The sequence below is a fragment of the Danio rerio genome, chromosome 11, assembly GCF_052040795.2.
Source record: "Danio rerio strain M-AB ecotype USA chromosome 11, GRCz13ab, whole genome shotgun sequence".
Lineage (NCBI taxonomy): Eukaryota > Metazoa > Chordata > Actinopteri > Cypriniformes > Danionidae > Danio > Danio rerio.
The window spans coordinates 2,577,100-2,594,807 of record NC_141031.1 but is presented as its reverse complement, the minus strand read 5'-3'; the positions used below and the strand labels follow the sequence as shown (position 1 = coordinate 2,594,807).

General features: G+C 34.6%; 2 protein-coding genes and 1 long non-coding RNA gene across 9 annotated transcripts in view; 2 read left to right on the top strand and 1 right to left on the bottom strand.

Moving 5' to 3' along the window:
* Positions 1-161: 161 nt before the first annotated feature.
* Positions 162-10,454, top strand: cnpy2 (canopy FGF signaling regulator 2). 4 transcript variants are annotated; one of them, XR_015502076.1, is made up of 7 exons: positions 162-227; positions 420-525; positions 1,859-1,974; positions 4,451-4,648; positions 5,098-5,194; positions 7,454-8,115; positions 9,404-10,454. XR_015502076.1 is itself a non-coding variant. In NM_001039826.2 (6 exon segments), coding segments are annotated over 5 exon segments (555 nt in total). In that variant the 5' UTR covers positions 183-227; positions 420-425; the 3' UTR covers positions 7,498-7,917.
* On the bottom strand, positions 7,508-11,869 carry LOC147841622 (uncharacterized). Its single transcript, XR_015502227.1, has 2 exons — positions 9,301-11,869; positions 7,508-8,216 (listed from the first exon to the last, which is right to left on the bottom strand). It is a non-coding gene; the product is annotated as an uncharacterized LOC147841622 (long non-coding RNA).
* Positions 11,870-12,058: 189 nt separating this feature from the next.
* The window catches only part of ankrd52b (ankyrin repeat domain 52b), a 34,333-nt gene continuing 28,683 nt past the window's right edge, over positions 12,059-17,708 (top strand). For all 4 annotated transcript variants that reach the window (XR_015502198.1, XR_015502197.1, XM_087272981.1 and 1 more), the window contains exons 1-5: positions 12,059-12,209; positions 14,332-14,415; positions 14,891-14,969; positions 16,075-16,145; positions 16,218-16,418. Coding sequence is in view for 2 of the 4 variants with exons in the window: in XM_087272981.1 (XP_087129107.1) it covers positions 12,183-12,209; positions 14,332-14,415; positions 14,891-14,969; positions 16,075-16,145; positions 16,218-16,418 (462 nt within the window). In the remaining 2 variants the exon portion in view is untranslated. The remainder of the gene's footprint in view (positions 12,210-14,331; positions 14,416-14,890; positions 14,970-16,074; positions 16,146-16,217; positions 16,419-17,708) is intronic.

Below are 17,708 nucleotides of genomic sequence, written 5' to 3'. Positions count from 1 at the left end.
GTATAAACCAATGACTGGATAAAAGGTATAAACACGCTGTAAACTTGTATATTTGTGTTTCTTTTGGACGCTCCAGTTCGGTTGGCGGCAGTAAAGCAATACACAGCAGCCAATAGTAGTGAAGAAGAACAAGAAAAGCTTGTGGCAGATCCCAGATCAGCAGTCAGCCCGGTGTGCACGTCATCAGTTCACCAGCGCGTGTGTGTGCGGCGAATTTAAAGCAAAAGGTTTGTTATATTTTTTCACAAATTGCGTGAACTGAACTCAGTGTTTACATCGACACACCGCATTTATTGCTCGATGGAGTTTGTTAAATATAACCCATTCATTCAGAGTTTTACCACAGCAGTCTCATGTTGCGGTTGTTCCTCATTATCGTCATATATTATTGTGCATTTTCATAAATATGTGTTTTGCAGGTGGTTATGGAAAAGCAGTATCATATTATTATCTTCTGTGCACTTTTGTCTGTGCACCTATCATTTGTCCAAGGCGCCAGACAGGGTCAAGACGTCAAATGTGGAGGTATTTGTGCCATTTTAATCCTTTTTCTGCATGACTTAAATTATATATTTTATATAAATAGATTGTATATGTTTTGCAGGACAATTCGCCATTATGATCTGTTCATAATTTCATAAATACTTCCTCAAACTACTTAAAGTTTGAGGTTTTCATGCATAAAAGTGTAACATACTGTTGTTTTTAGACATTAAAGAGCACCTATTATGCAAAAATCACTTTTTACATGGGATTTAAACACAATGTTGTGGCAATAGAATGTGAATATAACCAGCTTCTAATGCTTAGAATTAATTAATTAAATTTTTATAATCAAACTTGATAAAAACAGTCTGCAGAAACACTTTGATTGACATTCTCCTCTTGTATGTGTCAGAGGGGAAAAGCCACGCCCATTAGTGACGATCTCTCCCTCATTAGCATAGACAGCCCTGAGTGAGAAGCAGCCGTTCGTCATTAGAGTTTAACTTAGACTTAAGCTGCGGTCACACTGGACTTTACTTCCCAAAGACTTCCATTCATACGCACACGAATGCGTTAGACCGGAAAAGCAAGTTCGTACGTCATGTTTCGCAGTTCACTGTGTTGCAAAGTTCAAGCATAGTGAACTCTGACCTGTGAAATTGCATCACTTGACTGCGTGAGACCAATCGAGGATCAAAACATGACCTCACTGGACAGAAATTTTGAATATCAACCAATCACTCACTTTTTTAAAACGTTTAATCATCTTGTTTAATCCCGCCCCTTTTCGCAGCGCCGTATGACAGAATTTCGCATGCTCCAACTCTAGTATGACTGCAGCTTAATTTAACATTTTTAGTTTTGACAGAGATAACATCATGATGCATAGGCATTTTTAGCTCCTCCCTCTTTTGTAAGGAGCACAATCTCATTTGAATTTAAAGCAACAGTCACCAAAATGGCACAATTTGGCTAAAAGGGTCAGTTTCAAAGAGTTATGAAACATTACTTGTGTGAGCTGAAATATCACATACTCACTCTAGGGACATCAGACTTTTTTAAATCTCGTATACAGGGGCATGATAGGTCCCCTTTAAAACATAATAAAAGTTTAAAAATAAATAATAATAAAGTTTAGAAAATAAAAATAATGATAGTTCAACATTTATTCATACATTAATAATCTGGAGTTAGACATTAGTAATTACTATAACAAGAAATATAATAATTAATGAGTATTTTCATTAACCGATAACAGCAAAGATGAGTAAATACTGTAAGAAATGTTTTGTTCTTAGTAATGGAACCTTGATTAATATAATACTTAATTAATATAATGTATTCTGCATTTTTTGTTGTTGTTGTTTTCCAGCATGCAGGGCGTTAGTTGATGAAATGGAGTGGGAAATATCGCAAATCGATCCCAAGAAAACAATCCAGACTGGATCATTTAGGATCAATCCTGATGGCAGTCAGTCAGTACGAGAGGTGATGGATTGTTATTTTGTATTTACACTAATTGCATGTTTTTAGACATGCAACCATATGATTTTTTTTAACCGATACCAATTTTAACAAAACAAATCATCCGTTACTGATACCGATATTCACCGATATTGGTCAGTTGCAAACAGTACTATAGTTTTTAAAAATGTATTATTAGTTTAGTTTTACTGAATATAGATCTATTCACTTTAAACTTTTAAATTAAATTAAACTTTTAATTGAAATATAATAGACCGTATTTATTTAATAAACTTCATTTAAAAAGCCAGTGCTGTTGCTGCAAGTTATGAATTTTGCTGCTTTAGAAAAATCTGGACTCTAAAGTGCAGATGGTTTCTTTTAATGTCCAAAATATTTTAATATCAGTTTCTTGTCTAAAATATTTTAATATCGGTTTCTTTTATTGTTCAAAATATTTTTAATATCGATTTCTTTTATTATTTAATATATTTTTTAATCGGTTTCTTTTATTGTTCAAAATATTTTAAATATCAGTTTGTTTTATTGTTTAAAATGTTTTAATATTGTTTTCTTTTATTGTTCAAAATATTTTAAATATCAGTTTCTTTTATTGTTCAAAATATTTTAAATATCAGTTTGTTTTATTGTTCAAAATGTTTTAATATTGTTTTCTTTTATTGTTCAAAATATTTTAATCTCGGTTTCGTTTATTGTTCAAAAAATTTTAATATTGGTTTCTTTTGTTATTCAAAATATATTAATATCGGTTTCTTTTATTGTTCAAAATATTTTAAATATCAGTTTCTTTTATTGTTCAAAATATTTTAAATATCAGTTTCTTTTATTGTTCAAAATATTTTAAATATCAGTTTCTTTTATTGTTCAAAATATTTTAAATATCAGTTTGTTTTATTGTTCAAAATGTTTTAATATTGTTTTCTTTTATTGTTCAAAATATTTTAATCTCGGTTTCTTTTATTGTTCAAAATATTTTAATATTGGTTTCTTTTGTTGTTCAAAATATTTTAATATTGGTTTCTTTTGTTGTTCAAAATGTTTTAATATTGTTTTCTTTTATTGTTCAAAATATTTTAATCTCGGTTTCTTTTATTGTTCAAAATATTTTAATATTGGTTTCTTTTATTGTTCAAAATATTTTAATATTGGTTTCTTTTGTTGTTCAAAATATTTTAATCTCGGTTTCTTTTATTGTTCAAAATATTTTAATATTGGTTTCTTTTGTTGTTTAAAATATTTTAATCTCGGTTTCTTTTATTGTTCAAAATATTTTAATATTGGTTTCTTTTGTTGTTCAAAATATTTTAATATTGGTTTCTTTTATTGTTCAAAATATTTTAATATTGGTTTCTTTTGTTGTTCAAAATATTTTAATATTGGTTTCTTTTATCATTCAAAATATTTTAATATCTTTTTTTTGTTGTTCAAAACATTTTAATATCGTTTTCTTTTATTGTTCAAAATATTTTAATATTGGTTTCTTTTGTTGTTCAAAATATTTTAATCTCGGTTTCTTTTATTGTTCAAAATATTTTAATATTGGTTTCTTTTGTTGTTCAAAATATTTTAATATTGGTTTCTTTTATTGTTCAAAATATTTTAATATTGGTTTCTTTTGTTGTTCAAAATATTTTAATATTGGTTTCTTTTATCATTCAAAATATTTTAATATTGGTTTCTTTTATCATTCAAAATATTTTAAATATCTTTTTTTGTTGTTCAAAACATTTTAATATCGTTTTCTTTTATTGTTCAAAATATTTTAATATTGGTTTCTTTTGTTGTTCAAAATATTTTAATATTGGTTTCTTTTGTTGTTCAAAATATTTTAATATTGGTTTCTTTTATTATTCAAAATATTTTAATATCTTTTTTTTTTGTTGTTCAAAACATTTTAATATTGGTGTCTTTTATTGTTCAAATAATTTATTATCGGTTTCTTTTATAGTCCAAAATATTTGTAATATCGGTTACTTTTATTATTCAAAATATTTTAATATCGGTTTCTTTTATTATTCAAAATATTTTAATATCGGTATCTTTTATTGTTCAAAATATTTTAATATCAAATTGAATATGCTGTGTTTTTCAACATATCAACATGAGATGCTGAAATATGACTGGGTAAACTGGCAGTGGGCTGGTTATAGAGACCAAAACAAAGACAAACATTCAAACATTTTCAAAGAAGAATATCTGACTTTAGCAACATTTTTCAGATAAACAAGTATGTTCACTTAGCATGTTTTTAAATATCTGCAAAAATATGATCGCATTTTTTTACTTTAGAAGAGTCAATACTTACATATGGCACCTTTAACACCAAACGAATTACTGTATTTTTATGCTTAAGAAAAGTCAATAAAGTTAAATTAATCAAATATCTGCAACTGATGCATTGGTGCTTTCCTATTTTATTTATTTATTTTTCTTTCAATTTACAGATTTTCATCTTCACATGTTTGCTTTACATCTTCAGGTCCCATACTCTCGCTCAGAGGGTCATCTACTCGAGCTGATGGAAGAGGTTTGTGAGAAGATGAATGATTACGGTGAACGCGTCGATCCTGTTACTGATCGGAAGACATACGTGAGACACACGTCCCGGGATGGCACGGCAATGGACCTCTCTGATGTGGCGTTTGACTCCAGAGTCAGCTCCAGCTTAAAGTTTGCTGTAAGACCCCATTTGTAATGTACATATTTATGGGATTAGATTTGAGCCAAATAAAATGAACAAAACTTTAGTGGACAAAGACCAAAAAAATATATTGAAAAATAAGAAAGTCAATGTGAAAATAAAGAGTCATTAACTGAATAACACACAAAAAAGCTTGGAAATTGTGCGGTCATGCAAGCGTATATATACCTTTTTTTGCTGTTTAGTTGATTGCTTTTTATTTTCAGATTGTTTTTCTCATTTATCAGTCCTTCCAGGATTGCTTGGTAAAATTTATTGAATGCATACATTTTTATAAATAATCGTTCTTATATTTATATGTGTGTGTGTGTGTGTGTGTGTGTGTGTGTGTGTGTGTGTGTGTGTGTGTGTGTGTGTGTGTGTGTGTGTGTGTGTGTGTGTGTGTGTGTGTGTGTGTGTGTGTGTGTGTGTGTGTGTTTTCCCAGTGTGAAACAATCGTGGAGCAGCATGAGGATGAACTTATTGAATTCTTTGCTCATGAGACAGACAATGTAAAAGACAAGCTCTGCAGTAAGAGGACAGGTAAATTGTTTAAATTGTTAGGTAAATTTAAGAGGACAGCTTAAATTGTTTGCATATATTTTCATATTAAATTTTATTGTCCTGTTACTTTCTTGGGATCCCGCGGTCCAGGCAGTCAGCGGGTCCAGGCAGTCAGCTTCAATCTTTTACTTTCACACTCTTTACTTTCAATCTTTTACTTGGTAATTTTAGCGAACACCTCAGGTACTGTTGCGTGGTTGTGCACCTTTTTTTACAGACGCCATTATAATGACACAGATCACTCTGCCTATTCACAAGTCCCGCGGAAAAAGTGATTTGATAGGTAGTAATTATGTCTGTTACTTATCTATATTCATTTACTGTATGATTTGTTTATGATTTTGTTAAATTTTTCTTTTTTAAATCGAAAATCGAATCAAACCGTGACTTTAGAATCGAAAATCTAATCGAATCGAGGATTTGGAGGATCATGACACCCTTAATATATATATATATATATATATATATATATATATATATATATATATATATATATATATATATATATATATATATATATAAAATATAACTATAAATGATGTTATGCACATCCATTGTGGTGAACATTTCAACCAATATTGTCATCAGTGGTGTAAGGTCCAGCCAGTTGGTCCAATGACGGTATCCAATGGTGGATGAAGGTTCACTGCATGTTCGGTCTTTCCAGTGCACAATGTTGATTTATATTAAACTTAACTCATATCTGACTCCAATTTTAGTATGAGATGGTTTAGAATATTAATATGTTTATCCTCGTTTTATCTGACTCCAATTATAAAACATTGATAAGATTATTTTGTTTCCTTTCACATTAATTTAGATTATGATTGAATATTCTCTTCGGTTCATCATTTTATGTTATTCTCGTTCATTGGGATCTCTATAACATCCTGAATCTTGTACCGGCCGAGTATACAATTTCTTAAGCACAAGCATGTCAGTCTTGGTCACTAAACAGGGGCGATTGACCGCTATCCTAAAAAGGCAGAACCCTACTTACTCAGATTAGGATATTTTTTATGCGGTCCCCATAGGTCTGCTACCTCCTAAATCAGACAGAGCTATTTAGTCATATAACGATCATTACTATAGAATTAAGCAGACCAGTCGTACTCAAACTAGTAGTAACTTTGAATAATCACTATACTATCTAAATAGTATTAAAAGTTTATCGGGTGAAGGACTATCCCCTTAGATATCCTTTTACAGCCTAAGTATACATGAATAAATGCCAATTTGTTAGTCGGAGCTCTAGAGACATCGTGTAACGTGCCGCAATGCTCCATCTACCGTGTTCTAGTCCGCTACTAACCTGTACAGGGGCTTGTGGTGTTATGAAATTACCACAATCTACTAAAGATAATAACACGAACTCTGTTTGAATCATTCAAAACATAACAATTTATTAGTCAGGTAAATGTATTATGCCAATTCAATCAGTCAATTCATAAACGATCAATACAAAACATCAAATTATCAAAGATAAATCCAAGATGAAAAAGATGCATTCCTGACTTTGAAATATACATAACATGGGGCAGACCCCATGTTATGGGCTGATCTGGTTAGGCAGAATCGCCCTGAGTCCTTCTAAGGCCTTACCTTAAATAATCCAAGAATTCCCTCAAGGAAGGGGGTGTGAATGTATAACAAAAGGCATTCACACTTAGTATCACACCCCTCACAGTGGATCAAAAGATGCCTGAAGTTATATATTTATTGTTCTGATTATGTCTATTTCTGAGAGAATGAGACCATTGTACCAATCGCACTGAGACATTTCAAATGATATCAAACATGATAGTTAAAGTCAGTTTGGTTAATTCTAGAACATTCAAACATTGAAATGACCATATGTGTGAGTTGGGGGGATGAAGCAGACTCAGATGCAAATGCAGCAGGAACTGGTTTTTCCCGCATTCCCCTTGCTGAGTTGTGAAGTTACCAGTCTCTGTTTTCAGCTCATGTTTTGAATTGTCAAAGATATCAGAATATTTGCAATATTTCAATTCTTACAGTGGCATAGGCATTGGCCACAAGTACTTTGGAAATTTTATCTGTAAAGTAAGTTTTCATTTTTCTTTTTCATCCATTAATCCCAAGCGTGCTTGTTAAATATTTTGAAAACTGTATGACCACATTTCAGTTCACAAAACAATGCATGATAGTGTGTCAAATATTTTCTCTAGAAGTGTATGGCCAACACATTTTTCACATTATTATTGTGTATTCCCACAGATCTCTGTGACCACGCGCTGAACATCCATCATGATGAGCTCTAACACGAGTCCGCAGCTTCACCCATGGAGAATAATGTGTGAGGAAGCTGAGCCTATGTAATGTACTGGACCCCATGGGTTACTGTTGACCTGTTCAGCTGTATCAATGGCTTCTCCATCACAACTGTTCATCGTCATCAATTAAAGCTGACTTTCTACAGCTGAAGCGAGATCTCTTCTCGAGTCTCTCCAATGGCGTACTTTTATATTTAAAACACATTTGAGTGCACTTAGTGTTTAGTTTAGAAAACGTCTTGCAGGATATTTATTAAGAGTTCTTATTAGTTTGTCTTTGTTTTTGTATCCTCACATTTCATGAATCTGACCAGATTACTAGTCTTTAAAGGGCTCGTTCACACAAAAATTACATTTCTGTCATCATCTATTGATGTTTGAGATGGTTTCTTCTGTCTAACAAAAAAAGGAGATATTTTGAAAAATGTTAACCATTAAAGGGGACCTGTTATACAAAAAATCACTTTTATAAGGGGTTTCAAAACAGTTGTGCAGCAAAAATATGTGAATGTAACTAGCTTCTAATGGTTTATTATAGAAATGGTCTGCAGAAACACTTTTATTGACATTCTCCCTTTGTACTAAAGGGGAAAGCCCCACCCCCTAGTGATCATCTCTCCCTCATTAGCATAGGACAGGGGTGTCCAAACTCGGTTCTGGAAGGCCGGTGTCCTGCAGATTTGATCTCCAACCCCAATCAGACACACCTGGGGTCTGTTCTGCGTACCTCGCTTAAATGATCTAAGATTATTTGGCAGATCCCGGATCTGTTAATCTTGATAACTGATCTCTGGCTAATTTGGTTCTTCAAACAAGTTTGCGAATCAGATTATAATGTCAGGATGAACTGATCTGAGATCGATGCGTGTGTTGTGAAGGACAGATCTATCGATCCTCGAAATCATGATCAGCAATGCAACGATTGGCTGACGGCACAGCAGCGTAATGACATCATCTGATTAATATTCAGTTATCCATGTGAGCAAAATTACGTCAAATTAGCAGTAAACGGTTTGTTAAATATGACACGCGATAACCTTCAACATTTGTTGTGAGCTGCAGGCTTTACACTTTCATGTGTCAAGTGTATCATCATGTATTTCAATGCAAATCAGTGTATTTAGTTCTACATTTAGAAAAGATTTTCTTTATTATAGTAGCCGTTTTTTTAATCGGTGTAAAGAATAACTGGTTGTTTACAAAAGCATTTTGATATAAAGGCGTCTGCAACTTTTGTTTAGCAACAAATCACCGGCATATTAACTATCAAAACATGTTTATGACTGCATAAATGAATTATTGCTTTAAAAAAAGTGACATATTGTGCATTTCTATTATACACAATTTGTAAATTTGTACTAAAGCAATCTAAAAAGTTCTTATCAATAAGTTTTCTCTTTGCACCACCAGGTGGCAGTCTTTGTACTTTCATTTCGAGGGTGCAGATTGCATAAGTTTTATTAATATGTATAACTGTTTATTTTATTAATGACTATAACTATATATATATATTGTTAAAAAATATGTACCATTTTTCCAAGTGTATATAACTACTACTGTAAGAAAATCAGAATTCGGAACATACTTTTATCTATTATCTTTGCTTGAACTGAGCCGATCTAATCCTGTTTATATGAATTGAGCCTGCTCCCGATCAGGTTTTACCTAGCAGAACTGTTGCTATGACAACAACTCTCGGATCAGCTTTGAAGAACGAAACGATCCTGGATCGTGTCAAATCGTCAATATCCAAATCCAGCTAACTGAGTAATCCACGTACGAAGAACGGACCCCTGGGCTGGCTAATCAAGCTCTTACTAGGCTTTCTAGAAACATCCTTGCAGGTGTGTTGAGGCAAGTTGGAGTTGAAATGTGCAGGACACCGGCCCATCAGGACCGAGTTTGGACACCTCGGCATAGGAAGTTAGTCTTGTTTTTGAATCTGCCACTATGCTGACAGGCATCTGTAGCTCCGCCCTCTTCTGAAAAGAGCTCAATCTCATTTGAATTTAAAGCGACAGTCACCAAGATGCCACAATTTGGATCAAAGCCTAAAAGAGGCAGATTCGAGTTGTAAAACATTATTAGTGTGGTATTTTGAGCTGAAACTTCACACACTAGAACCATCAGAGACTTATTTTACATCTTGTAAAAAAGGGGAGTAATAGGTGTCCTTTAAACCATACACCAAAACAATTGAGAACGGTATAAACGGAGGTTGGAGCCAACTCCAAGTGGATGGGCCTTTGAGCTCTAAGTGGGCTGTACAAACCTGGAGTTTTTATTTATTTAATGTCTTGTACGTGACATTGAGTCCAATATTGTACTTTATGAATGTCTACCCTAATGTTTACTCCACCTACACCACCTAAACCCAACCTACTTGTGGCGTAAGTCCCTCCCACTTGGAGGTCCCCCAACCTACTTGCAGTGTAATCCCTCCCACTTGGAGGTCTGCGGGCTGCAGCGATACCTAGTTTGAAACAGTTGACCGCCATTGTATTTGTTTGTCCTGCAGCGGATATCAGTGGTATTCAACATTCTTCAAAATATCTTCTTTTGTGATTCAATATAAGAATGAAGCTCTTAAACATTCGGAGCTATTTAAGGGCAAATAAATTGTGAGTATTTTTGTATTCATGGTTAAACTATCATCTTTGTTTCTTGTTTTTCCCTGCTTTTTTTCCTGCTCTGTTAAATATAATTCGGGAAATATTTAAAAAAGAAAAACAAACTCAAAGTGTATATATACAATTTTTTTCTTGTCTTCACAAGCAAAAGCAATGGGAATGTCTGCATTTTTAGAGGGTTTTTTTCCATCGCAGTTGTGAATTAGTAAAGTCTGATGGCATTTTTATACATTAAAGCACTTACTGTCAGATGCCGAACTTGAGTATTAGCAAAGCCACAAAGAACATTTAATAAAGTCTTCTTTCTTGCACACAGTTTTGGTATTTTATTTTCACAAAAGTTATTTGATACGTTAAAGTTCATCCATTTTGCTTGCATTTAGTATGATTTCTGTGACTAAAATAAATGACTTTTTATTGCTAAAGTAAAGAAAACATCCAAAATGCGTCTTATCAACAATTACAACTACACATTTATTTACTGTATTATATCTCAGAATGTTTTTTGTGCTGCAGGTTGGTAATTGATTAATGTGGTCCAAGTTTACATGTTTACAAAGAAATAAATAAATAGATTTTTAGACATTTTGATGCCTAGAGAGGACATTTCTGTAGAATTTATTTGACTTTTGTGATCTAAGTATAAATGTTAGAAAATTAGATTTTTAGACATTTTGACGCCTGAAGAGGACATTTCTGTAGAATTTATTTGATTAATGTGGTCTGAGTTTAAATGTTAGAAAAATAAAAACATTTTTTGCTATACCAAAAGATGGCTTTTCTGCTGACGATAATTTATTAATGTACCTAACTCAATGTTTACACAAGAGGACATTTTTGTTGAAGGTAATTCATGAATGTGGTCTTGGTTTACATCATAAGCGGGTTTAAAAGTTGTAAAAATAAAAGGATTTTTAGATTTTTTGCTATACCAAAGGAAGACATTTCTGTTGAAGACAATTGTGGTTTTACGTTTTAATGTTTGCAACGACAACAAAAAAGGTATGGTAATTGATTAAAGTGGTGTAAGTTTCAATCACAGGTTTAAATGATAGAAAAAAAGGCTAGCTTTTTAGACATTTTCCTATCCCAAAAGAAGCCTTTCTGTTGAAGATAATTGAATAATGTGGTCTAAGTTTAAATGTTTACAAAACAAACACATTTTTAGATCTTTTTGCTATGGCAAAATAAGACGTTTCTGTTGAAGATAATTAATTAATGTGATGTTAGTTTACACTATAGACGGGTTTAAATGATAGAAAAACAGAGTTTAAACAAATATCTTTTGTTTTAGTATATCTCTTAGAATATTAAGTGTACTGTCATTTATATTTTAGTTTATCCTACTTATTTTCACTATCATTGATGCTGTTGGCACTATTATTATATTATTATTTAATAACCTCCATTCATTTGGTTATTACATGTATTTCTAATGCTCACTGTTATATGCTGATTGTCATATTTTTTGTGTTCACATAATTTCAAAATAAAAGAATAAAGATTTAATGAAAAGAAATTCACACTAACCCTTTTTTATTTGTTTTATGGTGGAAACAGGCTTTTATAGATGGCTTCCTTCCGTTTCTTTTACAATTAATACATTTCATTCCATACATGTTTTACAATTAATATTAGTAACACAGGAGATACATAAGACATGTAATTTGTACTAATATTAGGTGACTTGAATACAAATCAATACTCATTCATGGCACAAATGTAGGCCTAACAAAAGATTAAAAAATATCAATACATGAAAGAATAACAAATACTTAAAAAAAGAAAATAAGATGAAAATAAATGAAAACAAATACATATCATTTCCATAGAAGATACAAGCGCTAACTTCCCCTATAGAGCAGCAGGTGGCGCTGTAAACCGGCTGCAGGTTCATATTACAGCGCAGCTGCACAAGCAGATCCCCTCTCACTGATCACCGGTCATTATTAACGCTCGAAGGAAACTTTCTTTTGTCATTTATTACCGAATTGTCCGTCTTCTGTCCCAATGAGGAAACAACGACCTGACTAGTGGGAGGAGATGGGGACACTCAACATAAGCGAGCAGGTAAACGTCGTGTATTTAACTTACTGCTTATTTCAACGTGTCGTTTACTGAGGGCAGCTTTAAAGGGGCAGTTCACACCAAAATAAAAAAAATCACAAGTCACACACCCTTTACTTGTTTTCAAATCTTTATGAGTTTCTTTCTTCTCTTAAACACAAAGGAAGATATTTTTAAGAAGTGTAAACCGGTAACTTTTGAATTTCATAGAAAAACTGAGACTTCAAAATATCTTCTTTTGTGTTCAACTTAGGAAAGACACTCATAAAGATTTAAATCAAGTAAAGGGTGATTAAATTACGACTTTTTTAAATTTGGGGTGAACTTTAACGTTATGTCTTGTTCTGTGTGTGTTAGTTTTATTTTCATTTTAATACACGTGTTCTGTAAATATACTCAGCCAGCCTCTGTAAAACTAGCTTTTAGGTTGTTTATTTAGTTGTCAAGTTAAAATGTAAGTTTGTTTTGTATTATTTATTTGTGATGTGCTTGTTTATTTTTTTATTTAATGTGATAAAGGTTCATTTATTTGTTCATTCATTGATGGAGAGCATTGTTTTTATATACTACACATATTGTTTGAGTGCATTTACTTGAAACTTGCTGTATATTTATACTGAAGCAAAATGTTTAGTAAATCTAGCTTAATTTGCGTAGCTGTCCTAAGTAATTACCGTAACTATCCTAAAAACGAAGAATCGACTGATTGTATTATTTGTTATGCCTGTTTCTTTGATTGTTTTGATCCATTTAAAGCACAAGATAAATGACAAATTATTGAAATGGGGCGACAGAATCACCTCACAGCAAAAAGGTCACTGGTTTGCTGGGTCTGTGCATTTCTGTGTGGAGTTTGCATGTTCTCCGAGTGCTCCGGTTTCCCCCACAGTCCAAACACATGCGCTATAGAGGAATTGATGAGCTAAATTGGCCATAGTGTATGAGTGTGTGTGTGAATGTTGCAACTGCATTGTGGATCTGTCGGCGCCGCTTCAGAGGTGTTGCTCGCTGCAGAAGTTGGGACTAGCTCAACTTTTCAAGCGCCGATGGAAGCGTCAGCCAATCAGATCGCTGTATGCAAATACACCAGCTAGACAGATGCCTATTGCTGACTGAATTTCATTGGCTGACGCTGCTATGACGATAGCTTCAGCCCCAACTTCAGACACGCCTTCAGTCAAGCGTTGATGCTGAAGCCCCGTGTGAATGGGGCGTGAGGTGTTATTTACTTTGAAATAAAAGGTTTTGTTCTGGAAACACAGAAAAAGCGGCCACAAAATCAGTCATTTTTGGATAGAAATATATAAACAAATGTCCATTAAAAATCCCCTATGGACTGATTAATAACTGTTTACTGTCTCTCAGTAAACCGTGTGATTATTCTAGAAGGATTCTGGCATGATCGGCTCAGTCTGTCTGTCTTTCTCAATGGGATTCTTCTGTTTCTCCTGCATTCATTGAGTTTGGTGATGTTTCAAACTATACAATATAAAATTTTCCACATCCGCTACTGCAATTATCCGCAGAGCTGCAGAATTTAACTGTTTCTTAAACACATTTCTAAACACAATAGTTTTAATAACTCATTTCTAATAACTGATTTATTTTATCTTTGCCATGATGACAGCACATAATATTTGACTAGATATTTTTAAGACGCTTCTATACAGCTTAAAGTGACATTTAAAGGCTTCACTAGGTTAATTAGGCAAGTCATTGTATAACAGTAATAATAATAATAATTTTTTAAAAATTAAGAACTGCTTTTATTCTAGCCGAAATAAAACAAATAAGACTTTCTCCAGAAGAAAAAATATTGTAGGAAATACTGTGAAAAATTCCTGAATTTGGGAAATATTTGTAAAAGAAAAGAAAATATACTGGAGGTCTGATAATTTTGACTTTAACTGTATATATATATATATATATATATATATATATATATATATATATATATATATATATATATATATATATATATATATATATATATATATACACACACACACATTTTAAAACAGTGACAACATTAACACTTTTACACGTCCGCCATTTTGTATCAAACATACTGTTGATGACATCACTTTTCACTTCAGCTTCTCATCAAAAGTTTTCTCTCTCCCAGTCTCTCCTGGTTCAGGCAGTGTTCAGCCAGAATGCTGAAATGCTGGAGTTTTTATTGGAACAAAATGAAGACGTCAACGAATTGGTATCTGCTTTATCTTGTGCTTCTTGAAGAAACAACTTGAATTTATTATATTTGAAGCACTTTACAGTAAGGTTGTATTAGTTAATGTATTTGCTAACATTAACAAACAATGACCAACACATTTATCATAGTATTTATTCATCTTTTTTACAGTTGTTCACTGTTCGTTCGTGTTAACTTGTGGTGCATGAACTAGCACGAATTTGAATTTTAATAATGCATTAGTAAACGTTGAACTATAATTAATAAATGGTGTATTGTTCACAGTATTGTTCATTATTAGTTTGTTAATAAATGCATTAACTAATAAAGTCTAAGTGTAAAGGGTGACATATATTTAAATTCTAATGCTGTATTTATTCGTAAAAACGCATTATTCCATATGGCTGATGAATGCTAATCAATGCTACAAGATGCACAACATATATGCACAGACATTATAATTGTAATGTAATGTCCAGTCGTGTTGTTTCAGGACCAAGAGTGTCGCAGCGCTCTGCACGCCGCTGCGTTTGTGGGTGGTGCTCATATCATGGACCTCCTCATCAGTTCAGGTGAGAGATCAGGAAATTCATGAACTTGGGGTAAGGCGTGCAGTAGAGACACTGGTCGTTTTGTATGCAAACATCAGTGCCTTAAGTTTGAAGTGAGTAGCTTCTGGCGGTCAGTACAAACAGAGGTGTCATGTGCGCTCTGTTCTGCTCATTAGAGATCACCCTAAATGCCACATTCTGGATCAGATGCAGAGGCTTTATAGTTCTGGCTGGAAGGCCTGCCAATAGAGCGTTGTAATAATCCAGCCTGGACGGAACAAGAGCTTGAACAAGGAGTTGTGTAGTATATTCCTGATCCTCCCAATGTGTTGTACAAGGCAAATCTGCAGTACTGGGAGGTTTCAGCAGTGTATTCTTTCAAGTTCAGCTGATCATCTAGTCACAACTCCAAAGTTGCTGGATGTCCTGGGACACTCTTAAAATTAAAGGTTCTCTTTTGCCATTGGTGGCTTCACGAAGACCTTTTTAACCAAAGTGTCAATTACAGGGGGTTTAATGCTTGATCCCTAGCCTTGAACACCATTTGCTGTTCAAATCTAGCCTAGAGCGCTGTCTGCTGTTAATATCTAGTCTAGAGCGCCGTCTGCTATTAAAACCAAGCCCAGAGCGCCGTCTGCTGTTAAACACTAGCCTAGAGCGATGTCTGCTGTTCAAATCTAGCCTAGAGCGCTGTCTGCTGTTAATATCTAGTCTAGAGCGCCGTCTGCTGTTAAAACCAAGCCCAGAGTGCCACCTGCTGTTAAAACCAAGCCCAGAGCGCCGTCTGCTGTTAAAACCAAGCCCAGAGCGCCGTCTGCTGTTAAACACTAGCCTAGAGCGCCGTCTGCTGTTAAAAACTAGGCTAGAGCGCCGTCTGCTGTTAAAAACTAGCCTAGAGCGCCGTCTGTTGTTAAAAACTAGCCTAGAGCACCTTCTGCTGTTAAAAACTAGCCTAGAGCGCCGTCTGCTGTTAAAAACTAGCCTAGAGCGCCGTCTGCTGTTAAAAACTAGCCTAGAGCGCCGTCTGCTGTTAAAAACTAGCCTAGAGCGCCTTCTGCTGTTATAAACAGTTTTCTGCAGAATCTCATGTTTTTCTGTTGTTGTCTGTGCTCATCTGTGGTTGTAGGTGCTAATGTTAATGCTAAAGATCAGGAGTGGTTGACTCCTCTGCATCGAGCAGCTGCTTCACAGAATGATGTAAGTTCAGGTTGATTTCATGTTGTATTTTATGTGTGTTTTTTTACTCTGACTGCATTATTTTAATTTCAGGTGTCTGTGGGCCTGCTGATGGAAAAGGGAGCAGATGTGAACACACAGGACAGATTCTGCCAGACGCCATTACATGTAGCTGCAGCCAACAGAGCCACTAAATGTGTGGATGTTTTGCTTTCTCACGAGAGCAGTTTAAATGCAACGGATTGTTTTGGGAGAACAGCTTTACATCACGCAGTGCACAGCGGGCATGCAGAGGTACAGCAAGATCTAAATCACAATATAATGAACATTTCATTAAGGAATTATAATCCTTAGGGCGCCACAGCATCTACTGTTAAAAACTAGCCTAGAGCACCATCTGCTGTTAAACACTAGCCTAGAGCGCCATCTACTGTTAAACACTAGCCTAGAGCGTCATCTGCTGTTAAACACTAGCCTAGAGCGCCATCTGCTGTTAAACACTAGCCTAGAGCGCCATCTGCTGTTAAACACTAGTCTAGAGCGCCTTCTGCTGTTAAAAACAAGCCTAGAGCGCCATCTGCTGTTAAAAACAAGCCTAGAGTGCCATCTGGTGTTAAACACTAGCCTAGAGTGCCATCTGGTGTTAAACACTAGCCTAGAGCACCATCTGCTGTTAAACACTAGTCTAGAGCGCCGTCTGCTGTTAAACACTAGTCTAAAGCGCCGTCTGCTGTAAAACACTAGCCTAGAGCGCCGTCTGCTGTTAAACATTAGCCTAGAGCGCCGTCTGCTGTTAAACACTAGCCTAGAGCGCCGTCTGCTGTTAAACATTAGCCTAGAGCACCATCTGCTGTTAAACACTAGCCTAGAGCGCCGTCTGCTGTTAAACATTAGCCTAGAGCACAATCTGCTGTTAAACACTAGCCTAGAGCATCGTCTGCTGTTAAACATTAGCCTAGAGCACCATCTGCTGTTAAACATTAGCCTAGAGCATCGTCTGCTGTTAAACATTAGCCTAGAGCACCATCTGCTGTTAAACACTAGTCTAGAGCGCCGTCTGCTGTTAAACACTAGTCTAAAGCGCCGTCTGCTGTTAAACACTAGCCTAGAGCGCCGTCTGCTGTTAAACATTAGCCTAGAGCGCCGTCTGCTGTTAAACACTAGCCTAGAGCGCCGTCTGCTGTTAAACATTAGCCTAGAGCACCATCTGCTGTTAAACACTAGCCTAGAGCGCCGTCTGCTGTTAAACATTAGCCTAGAGCACAATCTGCTGTTAAACACTAGCCTAGAGCATCGTCTGCTGTTAAACATTAGCCTAGAGCACCATCTGCTGTTAAACACTAGCCTAGAGCATCGTCTGCTGTTAAACATTAGCCTAGAGCACCATCTGCTGTTAAACACTAGTCTAGAGCGCCATCTGCTGTTAAACACTAGTCTAGAGCACCATCTGCTGTTTAAAACTAGCCTAGAGCGCCATCTGCTGTTAAACACTAGTCTAGAGCAGCGTCTGCTGTTAAACACTAGTCTAGAGAACCATCTGCTGTTAAACACTAGTCTAGAGCGCCATCTGCTGTTAAAAACTAG